The sequence below is a fragment of the Gopherus evgoodei genome, chromosome 5, assembly GCF_007399415.2.
Source record: "Gopherus evgoodei ecotype Sinaloan lineage chromosome 5, rGopEvg1_v1.p, whole genome shotgun sequence".
Classification (NCBI taxonomy): Eukaryota; Metazoa; Chordata; order Testudines; family Testudinidae; genus Gopherus; species Gopherus evgoodei.
This window is the reverse complement of record NC_044326.1, coordinates 124,527,863-124,554,155: the sequence shown is the minus strand read 5'-3', so window position 1 is coordinate 124,554,155 and position 26,293 is coordinate 124,527,863. Positions and strand designations below refer to the sequence as shown.

The 26,293-nt window shown below is 42.5% G+C and overlaps 1 protein-coding gene across 5 annotated transcripts in view; it reads left to right on the top strand.

Annotated features, from left to right (window-relative positions):
• AFF1 (AF4/FMR2 family member 1) overlaps positions 1-26,293 on the top strand; it is a 187,860-nt gene that overhangs the window by 3,349 nt on the left and 158,218 nt on the right. For all 5 annotated transcript variants that reach the window (XR_004000700.1, XM_030564935.1, XM_030564934.1 and 2 more), the window contains exon 2: positions 8,358-8,420. Coding sequence is in view for 4 of the 5 variants with exons in the window: in XM_030564935.1 (XP_030420795.1) it covers positions 8,386-8,420 (35 nt within the window). In the remaining variant the exon portion in view is untranslated. The remainder of the gene's footprint in view (positions 1-8,357; positions 8,421-26,293) is intronic.

The following is a 26,293-nucleotide window of genomic DNA, read 5'->3' as shown; positions in this document are numbered from 1 at the left end:
CACAAGGTTCAGGTAATCTGGGTTTTTTGGAGTCACTAAAAACAGCAAAGTTGTCTACATAATTGAAAATGTGGGGCTTACCTTTCACAGGCTTAATTAATCCAAAAGGCATAATCTTAAACTCAGGCCACATTCCACTAAGAAAGCTGACTTTTCCTGGACATCAGCATCTAAGGCAATTTACCAGTATCCATGAGACAAATCCAGAGTATTTGTGAATTTTGCACTACCCAGTAGATCCAGAAGGTTCTCTATCTAGGGTGTAAGGATTAGGTTGGGTGATGTCATTTACCCTTCTAAAATCCATGCAGAATCTCAGAGATTTATTCCTTTTAAGTACCATCACAGTAGGAGATGCCCACGGGCTTTTTGATTTAGTGATTGCTCCCGTGCGCGTGCTCTCTGCTTTCTCCTGAATTTATCTTTAAAAAATAATATATATGGAGAACTACCTATCTCATTAGAACTGGAAGGGACCCTGAAAGGTCATTGAGTCCAGCCCCCTGCGTTTACTAGCAGGACCAAGTACTGATTTTGTCCCAGATCCCTAAGTGGCCCCCTCAAGGACTGAACTCACAACCCTGAGTTTAGCAGGCCAGTGCTCAAACCACTGAGCTATCCCTCCCCACAGCATGGTATGGTCTGCTGGGAACAGGGCAGGACCTTGTAGTTTAAATGGAATGCATTCTTTTGTTAGTTAAACCTGACTGGTTGGAAAATACCTGCTTGTGGTATTTCAAGAGGGCCAACATATCCTACTTTTGGGTTGGGTTCAAACCCTCCCAAATTTCAGTGCTCTCCAGTGGAGTCTCTTCCTCACTCTCCAGGACCAAATACATTAAAGGGGCAGTAAATGTTCTCTCATCAGCACAATAAATCATATTCACCACCATCTCTCTTTTGTGGTAAGTTTTCAATCTATTAACAAGTACTGTTCGCACAACTCCCTGCTGTGGGGTTTTGTTATATTGTAGGTGACCGCCTTCACTCTATTAGCTCAAAAGGTCCCTTCCAACAATCCTGAACTTTGTTTTTCCTTACTAGATTCAAACCTAATACCAAGTCACTTACATCGAAAGACCTTTCTCCAACGTGCCTATCATACCAGTCTTTCAAGGTTCTGATGCATTATGTCCATCATAGCCTTTAAATTCTCTTTAAAACAAGTGCCATACTCACCTACAGGCTCTTCCATATTGCTCTTCCAAGGGCCTTGTATTAAATCTAGGGGTCTCTGTATCTGTTTCCAATAAGGGAGATCAAAGGAAGCAAACCCTGTAGACTCTTGGGGGACAGTCCTGTATGTGAATAACAAGGAAGCAATATAGTCCAGTCATTCTCTCATTGGGTAACATATGTCCTCAGTACAGACTTCAATGTCGCATTGAATCATTCTATTAGACTGTTAGCTTCTGGATTATAGGGTGCAGCCTTTAGCTGCCTCACTCCATGCAACTCCCATAAGTTTTTGAAAACTACAGTAGAGAAATGAAATGTCTTTTAAAAAAAAAAAGTTTTACTAACATAACATTTACAAATCATCATTTTGCTTGTGTGGTATACTCCTTTTCCCCACCCTGTAGCTGTCCTATATAGACTACGCTCTTTGGGGCAGGGACCATCTACAACTGTGTGTTTATATGGTGCCTCCCACAATGAGATAAGATGTAGCATGGTGTAGAATTCATTGAAGAGGAAGGCGGGCCTAACAGTAGCTAGGAACACAAAGTTACGCTGAAACCTCTGAATTGTGCATTTATTTGCTAGAAGTATTCTTAAGTTAAAGTGAACAAGGGATAGCATAACATCTGTTTCAAAAACTGCCCTTAATGCAGCTATTTCAGGTGTCTGGGTTGTCTGTTTTTTAAACAGCTTATATGTATCTTATATATTCTAAAAGTTGTGGTTTGTAGAAAAGCTCCCGATTGTGTTAGGGTTTCTTGTTGTCCTTAAATACTTTATATTGGACATATTATGAGATCAGCCACAGGAACCTGGTAAACTAATGTTGAGGAGTTCCCTGCCAGTGTGCCAGGATCCGTGACCTAAACTTCCTGCCATAGAAGTCTGCCACTAGAGATTTATTTACAGCAGGGGTTGGCAACCTTTCAGAAGTGGTGTGCCGAATTGTCATTTATTCATCTAATTTAAGATTTTGCATGCCAGTAATACATTTTAATGTTTTTAGAGGGTCTTTCTATAAGTCTATAATATATAACTAAACTATTGTTGTATGTAAAGCAAATAAAGTTTTTAAAATATTTAAGAAACTTCATTTAAAATTAAATTAAACTGCAGAGCCCCGTGGACCGGTGGCCAGGACCCGGGCAGTGTGAGTGCCACTGAAAATGAGCTTGCGTGCTGCCTTCAGCATGTGTGCCATAGGTTGCCTACCCCTGATTTACAGCTTCTTTTTGAGATGACACAGTACTGTAGTATCTCTATGTACATCTACTTCTTTGTATGACACTTTTAAAAGGTTGAGAACATTCACTTAAAAATTAGATTTGATGGGTTAATGATATCCTATGAAAACCTGTTTAGATATTTGTCTTCCACTACTGTAATATCTGAGTGCCCGACAGCTCCAGGAAATAACCGATGTGATCATTCATAAGAAGTGTGTGTGTGTGTGTGTGTGTGTGTGTGTGTGTATACAACTGCTTAAAAAAATGTTAAAATTTTGCATTGCTGTTCAAAATAGTATGAAAAAGAAATACTTCTTACACTAAGATAGAGTTATCCAAACAGAAATGTTAAATGAGTGTGTCAATATATATAGGAAACAAATTTCCCAATCTGCCTCATTGCAGGAGAGTTTTCAGTCCTGACTAAATTCCCCAGCAGCTCTGCCGGGTTAAATGACGTGACAGCTAATATAGCAGCATCTGCTTGGAGTTTGTCTACATTTATACTCTTCACGGGTGGAGTAGAACTAGTGGTATCAGTGATGGGAAACTTGTTGACAAAAATGCTTAGTGAGTGCCACTTTGCACTTGTGTTCAACACTAACCTACCTGTCTCCCAACATCAGAGTTTGAACTTAGCTCTTTCAAAGAGTGTTAGAAACTTGTATTATAAAAGTTATAAACTGTTTTAACTACTTTCAAACTCTCACTCTCCTTTCTAGGTGTTTGAAAGTTGTAGAGTCTTTAGGTGCTAAGTGTAGAGTTACAAAGCAAACCGTCAACAAATAAGTCTCTTCCAAATAGCCGTTTATCATCTTTCCTCTCCCACTCCACAGTAAAAGTCTCCCTAGCAATTAGAACATGTCGCCCATGCTGTTTTGCCTGTTTCCATGGGATTTATAAAAGATCAGTGTTGGAGCCCTGCATCACAAGTGCTAGGTATTGCATGACTGTTAGTGACAGTATTACTGAGTAGTGACTTAGTGGCTTGTAAGAAGAATAAACATGCATAAATATTTACATTTTGATGGTACCCAATTTTGTTTGTTTTTGTTCTTCAAAAAAGTTTGACGAGTTGAGGAACATTTATTCACAAACCATTGGATTTTATTTTGAAACTGTTTATAAAAAGCATTGCAGTAAGCCATTTGAAAGAGAGTTCACTTCCTGACTCTGGCTCTAGAGGAAACCTCTGGCGTCTTAGAATTTCTAAAACATAGTGGGAGGGGGAAGAAACATACATCATTCAAAACTGGTGAAGGAGGAAACTGTCAAAGATCTGTAAGGGAAAAAATTACTTGTATGTTGTGTGCTCACTTTGAGAACAAAACCAGGGATTTTACCTAGACTTCTGTACTATGTTAATTGACATTGGATGGGAAAAGCTTCTGTTTAGAAACAAATATCTTGCAAATACAAACTGTGGGGGGAGAGAGAGAGGCAGAAAACAGGTGACAATTGCTGCTAGTGGTGGCTTACTGAGATATGATATATGTTAATAACTCTCTTAAATGAATGCATTGCTGGATTAACACACCTGGTTGTGAGATCAGGTCAGTGGCAAAACTCCCATTCAACGGAATCAGAATTTTATCCCAGAGATTAATGTTCCCTATATCTATATAGCAGATATAACATAGGTACTGGCAGTGCATGCTTCTCTCCCCATGCTGCCCAGTTAATCTGTGATGAATTGGTGTTCCTCTGTAGTACTGTACCTTTTGTGGCCCAATCCCTCTCCTGAGGGGCAAACTCCTTCGGCTGCACATGATCAAAATGTTAGGACCATTTGAGTAGTAGTTTGGAGAGCTGCTCCCTTGACCCACTTAGAACGCTTCCTGAGTTGTTTACCTACATTAGTTTATTTTAAACCCAACGTGAGACTGTCAGGCTGAGCTGCCTTTTCTACAACTGTGTCATCTCAGTTTCTTTTCTTAAAACAAGATTACTGATCATAGAATGTCACAGGTATGTCTTAAACTCCAACTGGGAGCATGTACCACAAGGCATTTCATCCATTCTTAATTCTTATGTAGTATTTGAGCACTATTAGTTCCTCTGCAATAATCAAGTAAAATCTATTATATACTTTACAGCCTCTAGTATCCAAGTGTCATGGGCAATGTTAATATAGTAAAGATTTGATACTTGAATGTTCAACAAAATTAACAGTTGTTGGGATCATAGTCCTGTTTCTGATAGTGGGGAGCTTTGGATAACTGAGCCGTTGATAGCCAAGGATGCAAAGCCAATTGGTACAGTTGCTTTGCACCTCCTGAATGGAGCTCAGTTCCTTCCACACCTAACGATGACAACATGAGGAGATGGAGCTCAGCACTTCTTTGGAGAAGGTCAGCACTTGGTAGGATGGGGTTCTGAGGCTAGACAGTGACTAGAGATGGGAAAGCCTAGAGAAGTGTGGAAAGTGTTAGATCTCTTTAAATTCTCAAATATAAATGGAACAAAACCTTCAAGAGAGGCTGCTGTTCTCATACATTGTTGTGCTCAAAGTGGAATCTCTTCTGTTTGCATCCTACTGTCTATATCAGTGGTCCCCAATCCTTTTTGTCTGGTGGGCGCCAGACGACGAGCCACCGAGGACCGTGGCTGGCGGACAAGCATCTGCCAAAATGCCGCCGATAAGTGGCAACATCAAGAGGTGTCGCCGCCAAAAATCAGCAGCTTTTCAGCAGCAATACCTCTTGATGATGATGCTTTTCGGTGGCTTTTTGGTGGCGATGCCTCTTGATGTTGCTGCTTTTCGGCGGCATTTCGGTGGATGCTTGTCCACCGGCCAGTACACAGGTGCAGATCAATGCCTTAGTAGATGCCATGATGCCCCTGGGCACCACCTTGGTGACCACTGGTCTATATGTAACAGTATTTTGATAGTGTTGTCTCCATGCATATCTATTCCTGAGTCTTTTGAACAAGTTTTGTTTTGGTGGCTGTGATCTGACAGAGATGCTGTCATAAGTTAATCTGAGCCCACCAGACTTGCTTGATATAGTGCACCAAAGACTGAACAACTTTCTAATGATAACTGTCTGGCCGGAATTAAACTGATGACCTAGAGGTCAGCCTCTTTATCCAGTTACCAACTCGTCCACTCCTTTTAATTTCAGTTGGCTGAGCTGAGCTCCCACTGGTTTACATAACGCTACTGCAGCCTGTCCTCGAGCCATAAATCTGTTTTATGCTCTCAGTAGGGTGGGATGCTGCAAATAAATGGTCTGATCAGATAGTTAACCATTTCTAGGCATGTTTTCCTGCCAGCATTTATTTCCAGTTTTCCTTTTTCTCTCCCTTTTCTTGGTACCCCTGGGTTGTTGTGGGTTTTGTACGTAACTAATCTAGACTCTATTTTCTATCCTTAATTTCACATTGGTCTTATTCCAAAGCAGTTTCTTGTGGAGCACTTCTCAGCTCTTAATGAAAGCAATTTGTTAAAAAGCTACCTGAAACTTCTTCTAAACCAATTATTATTGTTCAGGTTTTGTGCAACCTATTCAGCTGGAGCCAGGTCTACACAACACACACATATCAGTATAACTACATTGTTAAGGGTGTGAAATGACATAGTTATACCAACCTAACCCATGGTATAGACAGTGCTGTGTTGCAAGAGAGCTTCACCCGTTGACATAGCTACCGCTTCTTGCAGAGGTGGATTTACTACCCTGATGGGAGAAGGTCTCCCATCAGCGTGGGACCGTCTTCACTTAAACGCTGCAGTGGTGGTGCAGCTGCCCCAATGCAGCATTTTAAGCGTAGATCCTCCCTGAGAAACTGGACATTGGGCAACTGGAGTAGATCTGAAGGAGGAATCAAGGTGATTATTGTGGTAATTGCCACAAATATGCTCCAAGCATTTGCATGGAGTTGAGCACAAGGAAGGCTTTGTAGATCGCAGATCCAACTCTTTTTTTTTTTAATTGACCTCATTTTTCTAATGAGCAAGGGGGAGAGGAATACCGTGTAATTGCAACCCAATCGGCTGTGAATAGCACTCTTTTGTTACAGCCACCCATTTCAGTGCATGTCATGGTAACTGTGATGGGACATAATATCTGTGTTCTCTTTTCTTTCTAGCTTCTCTGTTCCTCCTCCTGGCTCTTTCTTTCCTTTTCGTTTGCCTTTTATTTCATTCCATTTTGCCATATATATTCTTTGTTTCCTCCATTCACCAGAAGGTTAAGTGATACTCTGAGTGGAGTGTCCATTGGTATCCTTTTGTTCCTTTTCCTCGTGTGGCTGTGGTGTGCATGCTTTTGAGGTTGAACTTGAGTGTCCTGGGAACAGAGAAGAGAAGAGAACTTGGGGCTGGTGAAACTACTGCTTGAGCCTGTAATACAGGGAAGGTAGATATCACAGCTGGGAGGAGAGAGGAGACAGTGGTAGCTTTCAAAGAGCTTCCTAGTGCTTTATCTGCGTTTATAGGGCATATCTGTAGTGGATGTGTGGGGGTATCTAGGGTCATGAAGCTTCTCTCCCTCCCCTATGTCTATCTCCCTGGATCAGTCTGGTGCTTCCATGGGTGGGACCCCCAGTTGGAAAATACAACTGTTGTATGCTTCAAACAAGTGCTCATGTAACTCCAGCGTAGAAGTCTCTGGGCCTTGAAATGCTAAAGAGCCTGGCATGAGTAGTCACATCAGATGATGGCTAACTAGATGCTAGTTCTAGGGGTTTCTGCTTTGCAAAAATCATCGCACTGTGACACACAACACAAGCAATTACTGAATGTTTTGTGTTGCTCCTAGACATTTAGGACCTAATTCTGTAAATACTCTCTAAGGAGTATAGTGCTTACTGCTGTGAGAAGTCTCTTTGAAGCCAACAGTTCAAACCAATGTTGTTCAGATCAATGGGACGCTTTACAGGACTAAGCACGGTGTTCATTACCAGGTTCTTAGATTGTAAACTTCTTGAGGCAGAGAACTCTTCTTTCTCTGTGTCAGAATTTTACTAATGGATAGCAGTAGGTCTAATGCGGTGTAGCCAACTCTGCTGATTTTGTCGTGAGTCTCATAATAACTATTGTTTTCCTTAAAGCCCCAGCTCATGGAGTCAAGAGGGTATATAACGATTTCAGCCTTCATTCTTAAAGAAAAAGTAAATTTCTAGCCTGTGTAGCTGGGGAGAAAGCTTCGAAATGTGACCCTGGTGTACCCTAAAGGCTCAAAAAGCAGATGGCAAATACAAAGAACACCTAATCTAATATTTTTACATAATCTCATGGTTTTAAAGCCAGTATCATTTTTGGTGAGCCTGACTCATGATTTTTGAACATTTTGGGGGGTTGGCAATACCGCTAATGATTTGCTGCCTCAGGCAAGCCATCTATTCTGTAGAGTATTAGCCTTGCTAATACATGGTCATTCAGGATGATGGCTCAGACTGCCCTGCAGGTTTGAGAGGGAAAGCTGATCTTGGGGAGAGCTGCTGAAAAATACTGTGCATGTTTTGGTTTTGCTTTTTGTCTTCACTCGTAGATCATAATCAGAGAGCATTATTTATGTAGGGGTACCTGCATTTTGCTCAGTTATTGCTTTAGAAAACAAGCTATCAAAGGAGCTATCTGATGGATCTTACAACCAAAGCTGAAAGGAAGATACACACACACACACACACACACAAATGTAAATGTCTATTCCTTCACTGCATAATTTCTGCTTCAAATTAACAAGACGTTTCAGGCAGGATGGTACTAGAAAGAGAGCACTTCTCTGGAGATTGGACACGCCCAGCCTCCTGTCCTGCCCTATACGACCATCTACGGAGAGCAGCAGTTTGGGAGAAAAGCGATTCCCATTGGTCCATATTATTACCTAAGCAAAGCTCAGGTGGCACCTATGATAAGGCTGAATGTTATGTGCTGTGTCTTACAAAAGGGAAAATACCTGGATATTTTTTACTTGTGTGTTAATGTCCCTTTTTCTCTTCCAGATGAGCTGATTTACGTTGAAGTGTCATAATGGCATCCACGGACACACCAAGCAGCACCAATGGGTAGGAATTAACCCCGTGTAACACTGGGCACACGTTTCTCTTTTACTTTTTAAACTAATTTTCAGATAAGTTCAGATTTAACCTCTCTTCATTCATTTTGAGACTGGTTGTGAGGGGAAAACCGATTTAAAACAAAACAATCTACTATTCTTTGTAAAAGCCAAAGATTACTGTAACTTTCTTCCATATAAGTGCAATGTAAAATGAAGAATTTGACACCCACTCTCAATGAGGGGAAAGATTTATCTAGCAGCACCAAAGCAATGGCTGCTAGTTCTACAGGTTTGCTAAGTGGGGTGGAGCCCTATCTTAAAACACATACAGTGGTTTGATCCCTTCCCCAGGGTTAGTGAGAGAACTTAATACATCCTGTTTCACACAGTTACCTGCATGAGGTTGATTGTGCCATTAAAATGCATTGCTTCTACCCTGAGTCACACAGCTAAAGGGCTGCTCTGACCTGTGGACTGAATCTTGCAGGTGCTGAGCTTATCCCTTGGAGGTGCAGGAGGTAAGGGAGGTGTGTTTAGGATCATTTCATCAAATGAAGTGTATCTATCTAAAAGCAGGGGTGGCCATCCTGTGACTCCGGAGCCACATGTGGCTCTTCAGAAGTTAATGTGCGGCTCCTTGTATAGGCACTGACTCTGGACTGGAGCTACAAACGCCAACTTTCCAGTGTGCTGGGGGGAGTTCACTGCTCAACCCCTGGCTCTGCTACAGGCCCTGCCCTGACTCCACCCGTTTCTGCCCCCTCCTCAAGCCTGCTGTGCCCTCTCTCCTCCCCGCCATACCACAGCCTCCTGCATGCCATGAAATAGCTGATTGGGAGGAAGGGGGACGTGCAGATCAGCAGGGCTGCCAGTGGATGGGAGGTGCTTGGAGCGGGAGGAGGGGGAAGGAAAGCTGATGTGGGGGGCTGCTGATGTATTACTGTGGCTCTTTGGCAATGTGCACTGGTAAATTCTGGCTCCTTCTCAGGCTCAGGTTGGCCACCCCTGATCTAAGGCATTTAGATGGCCCCCCATCACGGTATTATCTGATCACCTTTTATACATTTATCCTCCCATTACCTCTGTGAGGTAGAGAAACGCTGATATCCCCATTTTACAGATGGCAAGCTCAGGCACATAGCGACTGTGACCTGTCCAAAGTGTCACAGGAAGGCAGTGATGGAGCAGGAGATTGAATCCAGGCCTGCTCACTAACTGCTAATCCCTCCTCTAACCTTTTATCTAAAATTAATCTAGCTTTATTAATTTTTTCATTAAAATGGCATAGATATGTGACAAATGTCCTCTTTGTGTTCAGACACGGATATCAGAATACAATGTATAACAGCATGGATGAATCAAAAAATCATGGGGATTTATTCGATCACTGTCCTGCATACATCTCTGCCTTATCCTGGGATCAGATATCACAGCAAAATGAATCTGATAGCTGTTGTGAGTCTGCAGGGTACATTGCGTTCTGCACACGGTTGTTATCTTGATTCAATTGGAATATAAATCAGGACATTTAACACTCTTCACAGTATGGTTTCTTACAGCTCTGGTGCCAAAGCCAACAAGATATCTAAACCTCTCCAAGTTAATTTTAACCATTTATGAAAGTGCATATTTTGCTTTTGGAACATCTTTAAAATATTAGGACCCTTTGAATGACAGTGAGGTAATGCCAAGCAATGTGATAGGAATTCCTGATGATGGCTACAGAGAGCCAGTGGGGTGCACCCTGCAAGATAGTCTTGTTCATGACCGAGCAGGTTCGTTTTTTTAAAGCTGTTTCTTCTAACTGAAATATTGAAACGGTGATTGGCTATTCCCCCTCCCCCACTCCCTCTTTCTCAGGAATACCTTATTTTTAACATCTGCAGAACACTTTTAAACAACTGTATCCATTCATAAACTCTGCTGTTATTACTGTCAAAATAGTACTGTCAAATATATGTCCTTATTTTCCACTACCAGGTCTGGAGTCTTCCTCCAGCTGTGCGGGGCAGGCAGGGACTCCTGATTAACATTCATACAGTGCTACTCGTGCACTAGCCAACAGACATACACTATGGCAGAGATGTTGTCATAGGCCCCAGTTCAGCCAAGTGGTGGAACTTTCAAGTATGTCCTTAAAATTAAACCCATTCTGAAGTGTTTTGCTGAATCAGGGCCATCAATATCTTCTCCACCTCACCCCTTCCCAACTTCCTGCCCACCATTGGCCAGCAGTATTGCCATCACAATCCACAGCCTTTGTTGTACTGTGTTGTTGTAACTATGTTGGTCCCAGGATATTAGAGAGAGACAAGGTGGGTGAGGTAATATTTTTGTATTGGACCAACTTCTGTTGGTGGAAGAGAGAGACAAGTTTTAGAGCTTTCACAGAGCTGCTCTTCAGGTTTGAGAAATCAGTGTGTCACAGCTAAGTGAAAGTTGGAACAGATTGTTTAGCATACGTAGTTAACACATATTTCAAGGGACCGTTCCACGTGAAGTGATTCGTTAACCTCTCCAGTCATAGGGAGGAAACGGGGTCGGGGGGGGGGGAGGAAGGTGAAGGGGTTGTTTGTGGATTATAGATCATTTAAATCCAGTGTCTCTATTCAGTCCATGATGCTTAGTGTCTAGCAAAGTTATGAATTTAAACTCCCAGGCTCATCTTTTAAAAGTATTTTGCAGGTTTCCTTTTAGAATAAGGCTGGCTAGGTGAGATTTAGAGTGATGGCTTTGTGAAAAGTGTTCATTCACAGGTGATAGGGTGTTTCTGTCTTTTATCATTTTCCTGAGTTGAGTTCATTGGAGAGTATAGATTGTCTCGTTGTTGTCGGTGCATTTGGTGCACTAGATGAGCTACGCCACATGTTGGGACTGGGATGCATAGAATCCCTGGATCGCGAATGTACTGATCATTGTAGCAATGGAGATATGTCTGCAGGTTTTGCATCTGTTGTTCTGACAGAGAGCTTGGTTCTGATGATGAGTTTGGAGAGATTTGTGGAGAGCGGGGTGTTTGAAGGAAGAGAGGTTCAGGAAAGATTTTTTTTTTCCTAAGGCTTGGGTCCCAGTTGAGTATTGGTGGTGGTTGTTTGATACTCTGTATGGGTTCCAGTGTGGGATTGGAGGTGACAATTAAGGGTGTGCAGTTGGGGGTGGGGTTTATTTCTGTATTGAAGCAGGTTCTCTCCCACTGGAGAAGTAGTGTCATTGTTTTTTGAAGGCAGTTTTGAGCATGTTAAGGTGTATCTCCTCTGAATACATTCTGTGGTATCAGAGTGCCTGGCTGTAGATAACAGATTTCTTGGTGTATTTGGAGTGATTACTGGATCTATGAAGGTTGGTGTGGTGTTCCGTAGATTTCTCTTATACATGGTTGTCTGTAGAGTTTCATTCTTGAAACTGATGGTGCTGTCCAGGCAGTTGATACCAGTATGGTAGTGTTTGAGAGAGAGTTTAATGGACGACAGATGGTGGTTGTTGAAGTTGTGTTGGAAATCTGAGGGAGTTTGTCATCTGTGCAGAGGATGAAAATATGGATGTATCTCAGGTATATCACTGGTTTTGTGGTGCATTTGCCCAGAAATTCTTCACTGTGGCCGATGAAGAGGCTGGCATAATTGGGAAGCCATCCTAGTATCCAGGGCTGCTCTCATGGTTTGGACAAAGTCTTTGTTGTTGGATGTAACGTTTGTTATACGTGAGGATGAAATAGATGAGTTTGGCCATGTGTTTGGTGTGGATATCTGAGGGTGGTCCATTGTCTTGTAAATATTTGAGGCAGGCAGCTATGCTGTCATTGTGAGGGATGTTGGTGTATAGCAGGGGTGGCCAAACTTACTGAGCCTCTGAGCCGCATATGATAATCTTCAGAAGTTCGCGAGCTGGGAGCCCCTGATGGGACTCGGAACTTGAGCCCCGTAGCAAGGGGAGCCTCAGAGCTTCAGACCTACAGGAGCCCTAAGCCCTGGCATGCATACTTCACAGGGCTGAAGCCCCACCATCCAGCCACCGGGCTGAGGCCCCGAGCTTCCCTCCCACCCAGTCTGGTAGGCGGAGAATGGGGGAAGGGGCATGGGGAGCTCCACAAGCCACACTTCAACTGTAAAAGAGTCACATGTGTCTCACGAGCCGTGGTTTGGCCACCCCTGCCATATAGGGAAGTGACAGCCATGATGGTAAGGATGGTGTTTTGAGGGAAGTTTTTAATGTTTCAGAGTTCGTGGAGGAATGAATGAACGTCCACAGGAAAATGATAAAAGACAAAAACACTCTATCACCTCTGGGTGAACACTATTCACAAAACGATCACTCTATGTCTGGCCTGTCCCTCCACATCTTCAAGGAGACGCGCACAATACTTTTGAAAGACAAGCCTGGGAGCTTAAATTCATAGTTTTGCTAGATGCTAACAATAATGGACTGAATAGAAACACCGGATTTATGGTTTATTACAATCTATAACCCACTAACAACTCCCTCCCCCCCTCAGCTGTCCCCCTTTTATTCCCCCCCCCCGTGTGACTGGAACAGGCCACTTCATGTTGAATGGTTGCTTAAAATACATGTTCGCTACTTATGCTAAACAATCTGTTTCACCCGGTATTTTTCACTGTAGTTTCCCAGACCCGAATAACTCTGTAAAAGCTCAAAAACTTTTCTCTCTCACCAACAGAAGTTGATCCAACAGAAGAGATTACCTCACTCGCCTTGTCTGTCTAATCCACAGCCTTATTTACCTAGTTAAACTGGCTTTTCATGTCTGTTTGCACTCTTGGGTTTCAGTCTATTGCTGGCTTTGCAATTCTACCTTAAGGAAGCAGGATTGTGGGATTTACTGATTTAGGGCATGTCTTCACTAGCAACGTTAAAGTGCTGCTGCGGCAGCGCTGTGACATGGCTGTGTAGTCACGGCATGAGACAGCGCACTATAAAAAAAATCCACCTCCACAAGGGGAATAGCTACCAGCGCTGGTGCATTGTCTACACAGACACTTTACAGCGCTGAAACTTGCAGTGCTGGAGGGGTGTTTTTTCACACCCCTGAGTGAGAAAGTTGCAGGACTGTAAAGTGCCAGTGTAGACAAGCCCTTATTTTCTGTATCTGGGAGGCTATCTAGTAGACTTCCTACCTCCATCCCCACACTTATAGTAGCAATGTAAGGGTGTGTGCCTCCTGCTAGCTGTAAAACCTGTGGTGTGGGGAATATGAACTTGCCTAACAACTTAGTAGTGTGTAATTCAGTCTCTTTGTTGTTTGGAAGGAGAAGCACTGAGAGGACTCTGGAAGGATCCCAGTGTTGTGATTAAAGGGATGAATCTCCTGTAAAGAGGATATATAAAATGGGCCTTCCCATGTAGGGATCACTGCTTAAGTCCTGAATTTCATGCCCCCTGACTGGGGCACAGCAAGCCACAGCCAGTACTTGGGATTGTAATTGTGTGGGGTTTGTGCTTCAGCATCAGAAAAATATTAATCCAGTTAAAAAAGAATCGGCCTCTGAGTGAAAGCAGGAGGCAGTGTGATTGGCTGCTTGGCAATGCCCCTGGGGGAAATATGGGGCAAGACCCCATTTTGTTGAGAAATTATTGGTGGTTTGAGGAGTGCAGCTTGGCATAATATTGAATGCATAAGGAAGGCTAACTCATTCCTTTGAAAAGGTCATTCAGTGACCTGGTGCTGAGAACCCCTTGGCCAATGAAAAAGGCAACTGCATGTCTGCTTCAGCTACTTGGAAACACAAACATAATGTGTCTGACCCTTTTCATCTCAGAGTGAAAAGGAATCTCCGGTGGTGGTAAACGGTGGCAATTCTTGTAAACAGAGCTGGGAAAAGACCTTTTAATTAAGACAGCACTGACTCTTGAGAAGTGAGAGTGAGGGTGTGTGTATATGCTTTTTATTTTTTTAATCCATTACATTATTAATACTTAAGTATAATGAGATGTTTGGAAAAATTGGTAGGTGCATGTATTTGACCTACTTTTTCTGTGTATAAACAAATACTCTTATTGTGAATATGTTATGGAAAGGTTACCTGTATACTTCCTTTAATCAGTATTTAATAAAATGGATTACACTCATTCCTCAAACTAGGGACATGGGTTGGATTCTCTTCCTCTCTTCTTTCCCTAAAATGAGTGGATGCTTTTAAATTTAAATAATCTGACCAGTGGTATAACAAGGACACAAAGGATCCTGGTGCAAGAATAAATTAGGGCCCCTCTTCCTGATTCTGAAACCCAGTCCCACACATCCCCAATCCAGCCCCCCCATTTTCCTAGTTCTGCTCCAGCTTCCCAGCTCTACCCAATCCTGCCCCAAGTCCTCACCCCAGCTCTGATCTAGTTCCTCAGCACTCCCTCCCCCCAGTCCTCCTCACGCCCCTACCCCATGCAGAGCGGACAGAGCTTTTACCTTGTACTCAGTCTTGCAGGGAGGGGAGAGAGATCTCTTGTGTCTGGGGCCCTCCATGCACCCCTGGGTGTTGCAGTACCCTCTATGCCCCGCCCATGTATCTATGACTAAGTGGGATTTTTTTGTAATATTTGTTGTGATGCCTATGTGTTTCTCAGTTTCCCCTATACTTTGCTTGGCTACCTGGTAGGGAGGAAAAGGACTGTTTGCTCTCAGGGCAGGCTAAGAGACATAGGTGTGTCACACTTAGCTGCCTGTGGAGATGGGATGGGCCATTAAAAAAGGACTGGCCAAGGTGGACCCATATCAGTAGAAAATCTGAGAAGATGATGCAAGGACATTGACACCTAGCAAACAAGGACCCAGAGAAGGGGAGGATTTCCCTGCCTCTCAACAGGGAAGCTGAGCAGAGACCCCAGCTCGAGAACAAAGGGGACTGGGAGGCTTAAGGTGGGGGAATAAATGTAGATTCTGGAAGAAGCAGAAGCTCTCACTTGCGAAGGAAGGGGCGAGAAATTCAGACCCTGAATACGGAGTTCACTCCAGGTTGGCTGGTGAACTGCTCTGGTTTGACCAGAATGGATGATGCTAACTGAAGGACTTCCAGTGCCATGTTCCAACTGGGTAATAAACACTCCTGTTTTGAAGACACCACTTGAGTATCACTGCAAATGCCGGGTGCTGTGCATTAGTCCCTGAAGGGTGTAGAAGTCTCTGACCAGGAGTCAGCTCAGTTGGATTTGCGAAGCAGCACTCGCAGCATGAAGCAGGAGTGCTCATCCCCAGGGGTTCAGTCTGAGGAGGTGGTGAGTCCACGTGGCCCACCCTGAAGGAAGAGTGTGACCCAGTCGAACCTGGCACATGAAAGGGGTTTCTCCCAGAGAACTGCCCCAAAGCTGGGGATATAGCACCCATCCTGTGGATCCGTGACAGCGTCCTTGCTGGCTGCTCATGCCCATGGCCAGAAGGGTCCCCCATCCCAGCCACTCCCCTGCCCTGGGGGATTACCCATTCTCCCCTGGTAGCTCCTCTCTACTGCAGCGTGGATCACCTTTTCCCAAGCTGGTGATGGTATGAACGGGGATACGCGTGTGCAGCTAGATCCAAGCACTCGTCATAGTTTATCACCTGCAGCACAAGCACAGACAGCCCCCCAATCCTGGACACCTGAGTTCTGTCCAATGGACGCAATCCATATACATGATCCAGTTACATCTACAGATAGTGGCATACACGACTCTGTATACCCTGGGTCCTATCCAGTGTGCAAATCGTATTGGTTGGGCCGCATAACTGCATGAGCCCTGGTGGGAAAGCACCATTTATGGCACTGAATCGAACTTTGCACTAGATTGACATGTCAAGTTGTTGGATTCTGTCTGAGCAAGCAATTGTGTTTGTACAGCACCTAGCACAATGGGGACCTGATCTTGACTGAAGTCTTTGTTAATTTTTTTTTATTTATATTGTATTTGGTTTTAGGTAGTGATTACCTTTATCAGTTTATTCTAGCAGCTTAGTGACTAAGGACAACAAAGATGTCCAAGGATTTCCTTACCCAATTTAGAGAATAAGTGAGTTTTTTTTTCTTCTACTTGATGTTCTTAAATGTTAAACAGATATCACTGTAAGATCCAAGAAGAAGTAGAAAGAGTCATTTAAAAATGATTGCCTCTTAAACTGCATAGGAAGTGAAAATGAGTAACTTAAAGAATGGCCTCCAGAAATTCTATGAACAACTTGGATAAAACCTGCGGATGTTTTCAGGAAAATAAAAAGCAGAATTTTCTGGATAAGTAGGCTGTAAATAAAGTACTGTCTGATACATATCACAAGTCTGTATAAACCGAGGAAGGTCAGGATGGGTCAGTGCTTGGATGGGGGATGGTGGTAGTGATTAGTGATTCATTAGCTGGTACTTTCCCTTTGAGTCAGCACCGCTCCAGAACTCCAGTGTGGTATTGGTGGTACTGTGCCTCTGATCTGGAGGTGTCTCCTGACCACCTCTGTGCTTTATTTTACGCTGCTCCTTGTGCATGGAATGTCCAACTAGCACTGATGTGACTTGAGTTTCTTTTTAATGTCCACCTCTGCCATGATGTCTTTAAAATGTTGACCTATTAAAGAAGGTTAGGATAAGGGGCAGAGTGGGATATGTGTATGCTTGATGAAAGCCCATGTTGTCGTATGGGTGTATTTCATAAAATGTAATAAAAGAAAAAGCTGGAAATGTCTGAGAATTTGAAAAATGGATGGTAACAGGCCAAGAATTACTGTGAAGATTGAACCTGATAATATTCTAAACAAAAAGAGCTGTCAGCCATGGTTGTAGCTGTTTCCCATAATGTCCCACTGACTCTCACCAGGCATTCTAGGGTTCAGAGTGACACCCAATGACAATCCTGAAATCTTTTTGTATAGACATATATATATATATATATATTATACACACATGCACACACATTACATACAAAATCTATATTGAGATTGCAAAGTTAAAAGTTAGGAAATATCAGCATTAACGTTGCCTGTGAAACTTTACTGTGACCTCCTTGTATATATACATTGCAGGTGATTTAAATCACCAGATGGAAAGCCTCGATTTAAATAATCCATTTGATGTACTTTTCCATTTGTACTTCAGTTATTTTCTAAAGAACGGTGTATTCTCATTGCGTGATATAACCATTATAACACGTTGATTACAACTAAATAGAGCCTTTACACAATTTGGTAGATCCTTTTGCTATCTAGTAAGGTACACTATAACTATATACATTTATTCATGCAATTGTATAGGATAATAATTTCAGGTTCTTATTAATTGTACACTTTTAGTATGTTAGCTAATTAACTTTTTGCTCATGATTTAATTCAATCTGCATTAGGATCATAGAAGACTAGGGTTGGAAGAGACCTCAGGAGGCCATCTGGTCCAACCCCTTCAACCCCCATTTCAAAGCAGGACAAACCCCAACTAAATCATCCCAGCCAGGGCTTTCTCAAGTCAGGCCTTAAAAACCTCTAAGGAAGGCGATTCCACCAGCTCCCTAGATAACCCATTCCAGTGCTTCACCACTCTGAGTGAAAAAGTTTTTCCTAATATCCAACCTAAACCTCCCCCACTGCAACTTGAGACCATTGTTTCTTGTTCTGTCGACTGCCACCACTGAGAACAGCCTAGCTCCATCCTCTTTGGAACCCCCCTTCAGGTAGTTGAAGGCGGCAATCAAATTCTACCTCACTCTTCTCTTCTGCAGACTAAATATGCCCAGTTCCCTGAGCCTCTCATAAATCAAGTGCCCCAGCCACCTAATCATTTTTGTTGCCTTCCGTTGGACTTCTTCCAATTTGTCCACATCCTTTCTGTAGTGTGGGGCCCAAAACTGGACACAATACTCCAGATGTGGCCTCACACGTCCTCAGTAGATGGGAATAATCACTTCCCTCGGTCTGGTGGCAATGTTCCTACTAATGCAGCCCAATATGCCATTAGCCTTATCATAGAATCATAGAATATCAGGGTTGGAAGGGACCTCAGGAGGTCATCTAGTCCAATCCCCTGCTCAAAGCAGGACCAATTCCCAACTAAATCATCCCAGCTAGGGCTTTGTCAAGCCAGGCCTTGAAAACCTGTAAGGAAGGAGATTCCACCACCTCCCTAGGTAACCCATTCCAGTGCTTCACCACTCTGAGTGAAAAAGTTTTTCCTAATATCCAACCTCAACCTCCCATACTGCAACTTGAGACCATTACTCCTTGTTCTGTCATCTGCTACCACTGAGAACAGTCTAGATCCATCCTTTTTGGAACCCTCTTTCAGGTAGTTGAAAGCAGCTTTCAAATCCCTCCTCATTCTTCTCTTCTGCAGACTAAACAATTCCATTTCCCTCAGCCTCTCCTCATAAGTCATGTGCTCCAGCCCCCTCATCATTTTTGTTGCCCTCTGCTGGACTCTTTCCAATTTTTCCACATCCTCCTTGTAACGTGGGGCCCAAAACTGGACACAGTACTCCAGACTGTTAACTCATATCCAGCTTCTGGTCCACTGTAACCCAGATCTTTTCTGCAGAACTGCCACTTAGCCAGTCGATCCCCAGCCTGTAGCCATACATGGAATTCTTCAGTCCTAAGTGCAGGACTCTGCACTTGTCCTTGTTGATTCTCATCAGATTTCTTCTCCACTTTGTCCAGGTCATTCTGGACCCTATCCTTACCCTCCAGCTTATCTACTTCTCTCCCCCCTCCTTCAGCTTAGTGTCATCTGCAAACTTGCTGAGGGTGCAATCTATCCAGTCACCCAGATCATTAATGAAGATGTTCAACAAAACCAACCTCAGGACTGATCCCATGGGCACTCTGCTTGATACCTAGACCGCTGCAAATTAGACATTGAGCTGTTGATCACTACTCATTGAGCCTGACAATCTAGCCACCTTTATAGTCCGTTCATCCAATCCATACTACTTTAACTTGCTGGCAAGAATACTGTGGAAGACCATATCAAAAGCTTTGTTAAAGTCAAGGTATATCACGTCCGCCGCTTTCTCCATATACACAGAGTCAGTTATCTCGTCATAGAAGGCAATCAGGTTGGTCAGGCATGACTTGCCCTTGGTGAATCCATGTTGACTTTTCCTGCTGACCTTCCTCTCCTTCAAGTGCTTCAAAATATATTCCTTTTGATTTTTTCCAGGGACTGAGGTGAGGCTGACTGGTCTGTAGTTCCCCAGACTCACCTTGTTCCCTTTTTTAAAGATGGGCACTATAATTGCCTTTTTCCAGTCCGAGACCTCCCCCAATTGCCATGAGTTTTCAAAGATAACGGCCAGTGGCTATGCGGTCACATTAGCCAACTCCCTCAGCACCCTCAGATGCAGCGCATCCGGCCCCATGGATCTGTGCATGTCCAGCTTTTCTAAATAGTCCTTAACCTGTTCTGTCACCACTGAAGGCTGCTCACCTCTTCCCCATACTGTGCTGCCCAGTGCAGCAGGCTGGGAGCTGACCTTGTCTGTGAAGACTGAGGCAAAAAAAGCATTGAGTACTTCAGCTTTTTCCATATGGTCTTTCACTAGGCTGCCTCCCTCATTCAGTAAGAGTTCCACACTTTTTCTGACCACCTTCTTGTTGCTAACATACCTATAGAAACCCTTCTTGTTACCCTTCACATCCCTTTTTAGCTGCAACTCCAATTGTGCTTTGGCCTTCCTGATGGTAACTGGAATTTAATTAACCACACAGCAGCATGTAAAAAAATCATTTTGTATTAAATAAAAGAACCTGAAGTGTTTTGTATACATAAACTTCTTATATAAAAACATGTCACATTTACAACTAAATTATAATTATTTGATATAATCATATATTTTGATCTTAAAATATTTTGTATTAAATTCAAATATAAGCAGGCTTATTTTAAAAAAAGAAACATAATCTAAATAAAATTATAAAAAATATTTAAATAATTCCAATTTAAATAAAATAATTATTTATATCCACTCTGATGCACTGTGATACAGTCTCTTAACTATGTGATCATGTATCTTTTCCACGGAACACTGCCTCATTCATGCACAGGGTGGATGGCGTTCATTTAATGAGCAGCTGTTCAATATTTTGTGTTCTCCTCGTTGTTCGGTGTGTGACCCCATACCTTATTTACTGCACATGATTCAAACCCTGCTCTAAAGACAGACTTATTAATTGTTTCATGGGCTTTTCTGTGCAGCTCATTGTTATACTATCTGAATACTTCACAAACATTAATTCATTTTCACGATACCCCTGTGAGGTGAAGCAATGCTATTATCCTTATTTTACAGATGGAGAGCTGAGGCAGAGAGATGAAGGTCAAAAGTTTCCACTCATTTTGAATGCCAGTTTGAGACAACAAGGACCTGATTTTTCAGAGTACTTAGTATTGTATAGCACAGATCATACTGACTTCTTTTCTATCTGTAAGTGCTCAGCACTCTTGCAAATCAGATCCTAGGGTATCAAATCAGGCACCTAGAAAATGTGGAACACACAAATAGGGACCACCTGCAAAAAGTTTAGATTAAGGGGCTTGCCCAGCATCACATAGGATTTCTGTAGCAGAGGCAGGGATAGAATCCAGTTTTCAAGGGTAGTGTTCAACATAACACTGTTTTCTTCTTCTGCCGTTCCCTGCCTTGTTCACCACACACCTTGCAAAAATTAGACAGGTGTCTTACAAATAATAGCCTCCTTTCCTAAACAGTGTGATTCATCCCTATAGCAGGTCCATCTTGTGCACTGAATGAGGTAGACATCCTGTGGAAAAATAGTGTGTAATCATGTAATTAAAGGCTATATCATAATGCAAATGCACAAAGAGGCTAAATTAAGGTTGCACAGCCAACCTCCATTGGGGCATTTCCTAACTTTTGAGTGCTTGACTTATGTACTTTTAATAGAGTTCTTTTAACATGGTTTTTATGTGTAATTTCCTAGGTTTTTAAAAGGAGAAAGCAAAAACAGAAATCAAATCATATGGCTTTATATTGACACCAACATGGGTCTTCAGCAGAGTTGGAATCTTTAGATCTACCACACGGACATCTGTCACTTAAGTTGTTGGAGTAACCGATAGCGATAGTAGGTTGTCATCCTCTGTGGCCTAGCACTAGAGGGGGATATTAGAGAGACTATTTGTCGGTGGGTTTCACACACACTTGCTGACAGTAGAGAAATGACAAACTCAGAAATCATTAGTTCTATTCCAGATTTTGGAGGGGAATGTGCTCTAGTGAACACACAGTTTGTGCCCATTCCTTCTCCCTCCTTAGATTGACCTCTTCTGCTGCATCCCCTTAAGCCTTTTCCTCCCTGCTCCCAGTCCCAGTCTCCTGGCATTGTCAGTCCTAGTTCTCCCTTTCCCTGCTTCTCCCCAGTCTGTTTCTCTTTCCCCCTCCTCCCACTTACATTCTCTGTCTCCAGTGGCTCCCAGTCTCCCTCCTTGGGCTCATCATCTAGTTCCTTTCCCCTGACCCTATAGCTCCTTGTCCCAGTCTCTTAAACCAGCCACTCATGGTTCTCCCCTTGCACCTTGTCTACTTGTCAGATTTGTCTTCTCCCACCCTCTTCTTTCCTCCTTTTTGGTTCTCAGTCTCTAGCACGCGCACTGCTTCCCAGTGCCTGTTTCTGGCTCCCTAGTCCCAGTTTCCCCCTCTACAGGGCCCTTGTTTTAATATGCACCCTCCCCTGCCCTGTGACATTCCCCAGGGTGGCAAGGAACCTCACCAATTGCCCTTAGCGTGAAGTAGCCTTGTCTGTGCTTGCTGTGGATCAACTCCCTGAAAACAGCAGCCCCTGGCAGTACAAGCAGTCCTCCACAGGGCTTGCTTTCAGGCACACATCAACTCCCGAGGCCTCGGACCCTTCCCTGCAGTGTCCAGGTCCTTATCCACTGGACACTCACAGAATTACCAGGCCCGCTGTTCCCAAAGGAACGGAAAACACCAGCTTGTAAGATTCAGCTCAGGACCAGCACTTAGCTTAATGCCTCAGCACTGAGCTGTATTTATAGTGAAACAAGGATACATTTATTGTCCAGTAATAATAGACATTTCATAGAAGTGTAGGACTGGAAGGGACCTTGAGAGGTCACTTAAGTGATAGTAAGTAAGAATATTAGAAATGGTTACATATAAAACAATCATAACACGCTTTCTAGAGACTAAACTTAACTAACAGGTGAACCTCCCATCTAAAGAAGTTTTATCTGACCAAAGTTCTCCCCAGTGTTTTTAGTTAAGCCTGATTGAGACACTTTTTGCATGAAGCAAAATTGCTGTGCTTGTATTTCCTTGGTGAAGAGTGCCTGGATGTTTTCTCTGCTTCTCAACCCTTTGAAGTGCACCTCCAGTTAAGGTTCTCTCCCCTGCTGCTTTTTTCCTGTTAGAGTCTGTCTGAAGTTCTGAGTATCCTTTATTTGCATTCAGCTCAGACTGGTGATAAGCCCATAGTGAAAGAGACAATTTACATATAAACAGATGAATAAACATCTGGCTGACATAAAACCTGCTTTTCACCTTTGCTGGTGATCAGCACCTTGATACAAAGACTCTTAAGAACATGTAACTCCTTACTCGATATTTGTATGTACATGTCACAATGATATTGATGTCCAGTGTGACACCTGCTTCCATTTGAGACCACGTTACATTCTTTGGTGAATTAGACTGTACGCACAAAACTCATGAGATTCCAGTAGCGTGCCCCCCCTCCCTTTTTCCCAGGTCTGGTTCTTGTCCCCAGGAAGCTTCCTTCTGCCTGGGTCAAGACCTGAAGAGAGACTCACTGCTTTCTGTTTCAGTGCCTTAACCTAGTACTGTCCATAGCAGCCGAAAGCTGCAGAGATTGTCCTTCTCATGTCTTCTAAAGCATGCCTAATGCAGACAGAATCTTTGGAGACCTTAGCTACTAAAAATCTAGCAGGACTCTACTGGGCAGATAGCAATTTTTCCAAGGCATGTAACTTGGCTGAATTTGGGTGGATTTTCATAGGGATGGCAACAGACATATCCCTGACAAAAAAGGCCAGCCTTGCTGCCAAATTTTAAATCCTTGGTCCAGAGCATAGGTGCACTAGACCTTCACAAAGAGGTCACCAGAATTTTTAACATGGGTAAAATGTATTTTTCCCTACCTTTGTTCCCAAGAATGTCTGAACTGTTTTAGCTGAAAAACTTTTTAAAAAATTAACCCGAGGCAAACACAGGACATAGCTAAAGTTTGGTCCAGTTTTACAAACTTGAAAAGAGGGTCTTATAATGGGAAGCGACTGGTTTCCAGCTCACCTTTTGTATGGCATTTGACTTTTCAGTCTGTAAGCTTTTATGTTCATGGATGATACAGACTAAAAGAGGAAATTTGCATTGCTTGGTTGGAAGTTATTGGCTGTTTATAGCCAGGAAAGAGGGTGATTTCCACTGGCCTCTTCCCTGCTCTGTTTCCATTATGCAAATTGCTTCCAACATGGAAAGTGCTCATGTGGCCTGGAGAATGAAAACATAAACAACAAATCATTTTCTTTAACTAATTACATCAGTACGTCAGACTTTTATTTGTATTTTCTTCCCAGGAGAAGAATTCAGTGACGTGTAAAAGAAACCTGGTAGTATTATTTTTTATTATTATTATTGCTTATGAGTGTTCTTCAAATGAACTGATAATAAAAGGGATTTAACGCTGTTTAAAATTGATCACAATATGTCAGTTATATTAACATTTTGGCCATCGATTTCCGGAGGGGGTTAGCCTAGATGACCATCTTGGCAGGGGGTTAGACTAGATGACCCTGGCAGTCCTTTCTAATCCTATGATTCTATGAAATACAATACCTGATTCAAGTAATAAAAATATAAATTTCTTTTCATATATTTAAGCATTTCAGATAGTATGCAGCACTGCTGTCCATCAGATCTATAAATACAACTCACCATAGCATGTTTCATTTTGCAGACCTTTAAATGCCATGATATCAAAGAATGTTAGTTTATGCATATCAATATTCAGAAAAGACATGTACTTAAGACTGGAAGAAAATTGTATCTTAATTCTTTGATGCCACATATCTATGGAGAAGGGTGCTTCTTGTCAGCCTACAGGTTTGCCTAGAATTTTTAAATATACATATTTGAGTGAATGTGAGTGCTCATTAAACAAGGGGAAATAATAGAGGTGGTTTCAACTAGGGGCAGAGTAGCCCGGTACTGTGAAAAATGCCCTATATGGCTCTGCCTGTATTCCTTCAATCTGACCTGAATCACCATGTTTTCCCAGTCCTGGGCCTTTCTTCAGCAGATTTGAAATAGATCTGAAGGAAAGGAAGCTGGTCACATAATTTAGTGGTATTCTCCTAATCCTGAGGGGGGAAAAAAAAAAGCGTGATCAAGTTTGATACACACCCCCACATGTGTACTGGAAAATAAATTGTCTTTGGTCCTCTGTTTAATTAGGAAAGCTGGCTTTTAATTAAAGGTGGCTGGTTGTTCCTGCTTATCTTAGAAGTTGTGTTGAGCCACTGTTTGTTTCCTGGAGGAGAAGGATGGTTTTGTGGTTGAAGTAGCTGGAGTTGTGAACTGGTATGTTCTAATCCCAACACTGCCACAAAATGGCTGAGACACAGACATTAGGCTACTTGCTTAACAACTTTTTGCCACAGTTTACCCATCTGTACAATGGGGATACTTCACTGACTTCCAAGCAGGTAGTGGGACTTAATCAGGAGTAAAGCTTTTTGTAATGCTTAGATGGAAGCCACTACAAAAGAGTGCAATAAACTATTCCCTGTAGCCTTCAATTAGCCAGAAAACAAAGATTTCTATGGGTATTAGCAGAAATCCTTTGCTTGCCATTAGAATTCCTATTTCATAATTATTTGAGGACTATATCTTACAACTAGGATACTGGAAAATTATTTGGGTTTTTTAGCATGGGGGAGAAAGCCCAAGAAAATTTTTAATATTTTTAACAAAAGATTTGCATGGTGGAATGACTAAAAATCCAACTGATTGATAGATTTTGACTAATGTTAACAGTTCATTATTATTTACTGATATTATGACAGTCCTAAACGTGAACTGAAGTGCTATAAAAGCAGCAAAGAATCCTGTGGCACCTTATAGACTAACAGACGTTTTGGAGCATGAGCTTTCGTGGGTGAATACCCACTTCCTCAGATGTATTCACCCACGAAAGCTCATGCTCCAAAACGTCTGTTAGTCTATAAGGTGCCACAGGATTCTTTGCTGCTTTTACAGATCCAGACTAACACAGCTACCCCTCTGATACTTGAAGTGCTATAAAAATAAAAACAAAACTCATTAAATGTAAACCACCCACTTGAAACCTACACCTGCCCCAGTCTATCACATTTCTTTTAAAAAAGATAAAAAATCTTTTCTCTTTGCAAAAAAGGTGCATACAAAGAGATGAAACTGAATGTTTCACACACAACTTTCAATTTGCAAGTAAACTGAAAATGATAGATTTCCACCCCCAGTTTCTTTTCCTGTTGGAGATCTCAGGTGTTGTTTGTAACGATAACTCCTGAGGACAGAGCACGTCTTTGGAAAACCCCTACCATACTTTGGGCACTACTGCATTCTAAATAATGATAATGGTGTGTTTAATTATTAGCATTTTTTGGTTATATTTAAAACCAAAAGTTCCTTTCACTGGTTAAGCAACTTCTGTTCTCAAATTCCGAATATTTTTGTCCTCCACATCTTTTCTCAGGCGGAGGGATGAATTGTTGGGGGAGGAGTGATGGGAAAATTTGAACGTGGATGTGGGTTGTTGTTGCCCTAATGGAATTAACTGTACTGACGCCCAAGGCTGGGTGCATCAGGCAATGTGGAGGACTGTGCACAGGGGTGAGAGTGAGGGGGTCTTGAGTCCTTCTGCTCGCTCTGCTAACTGACTTACTGTGT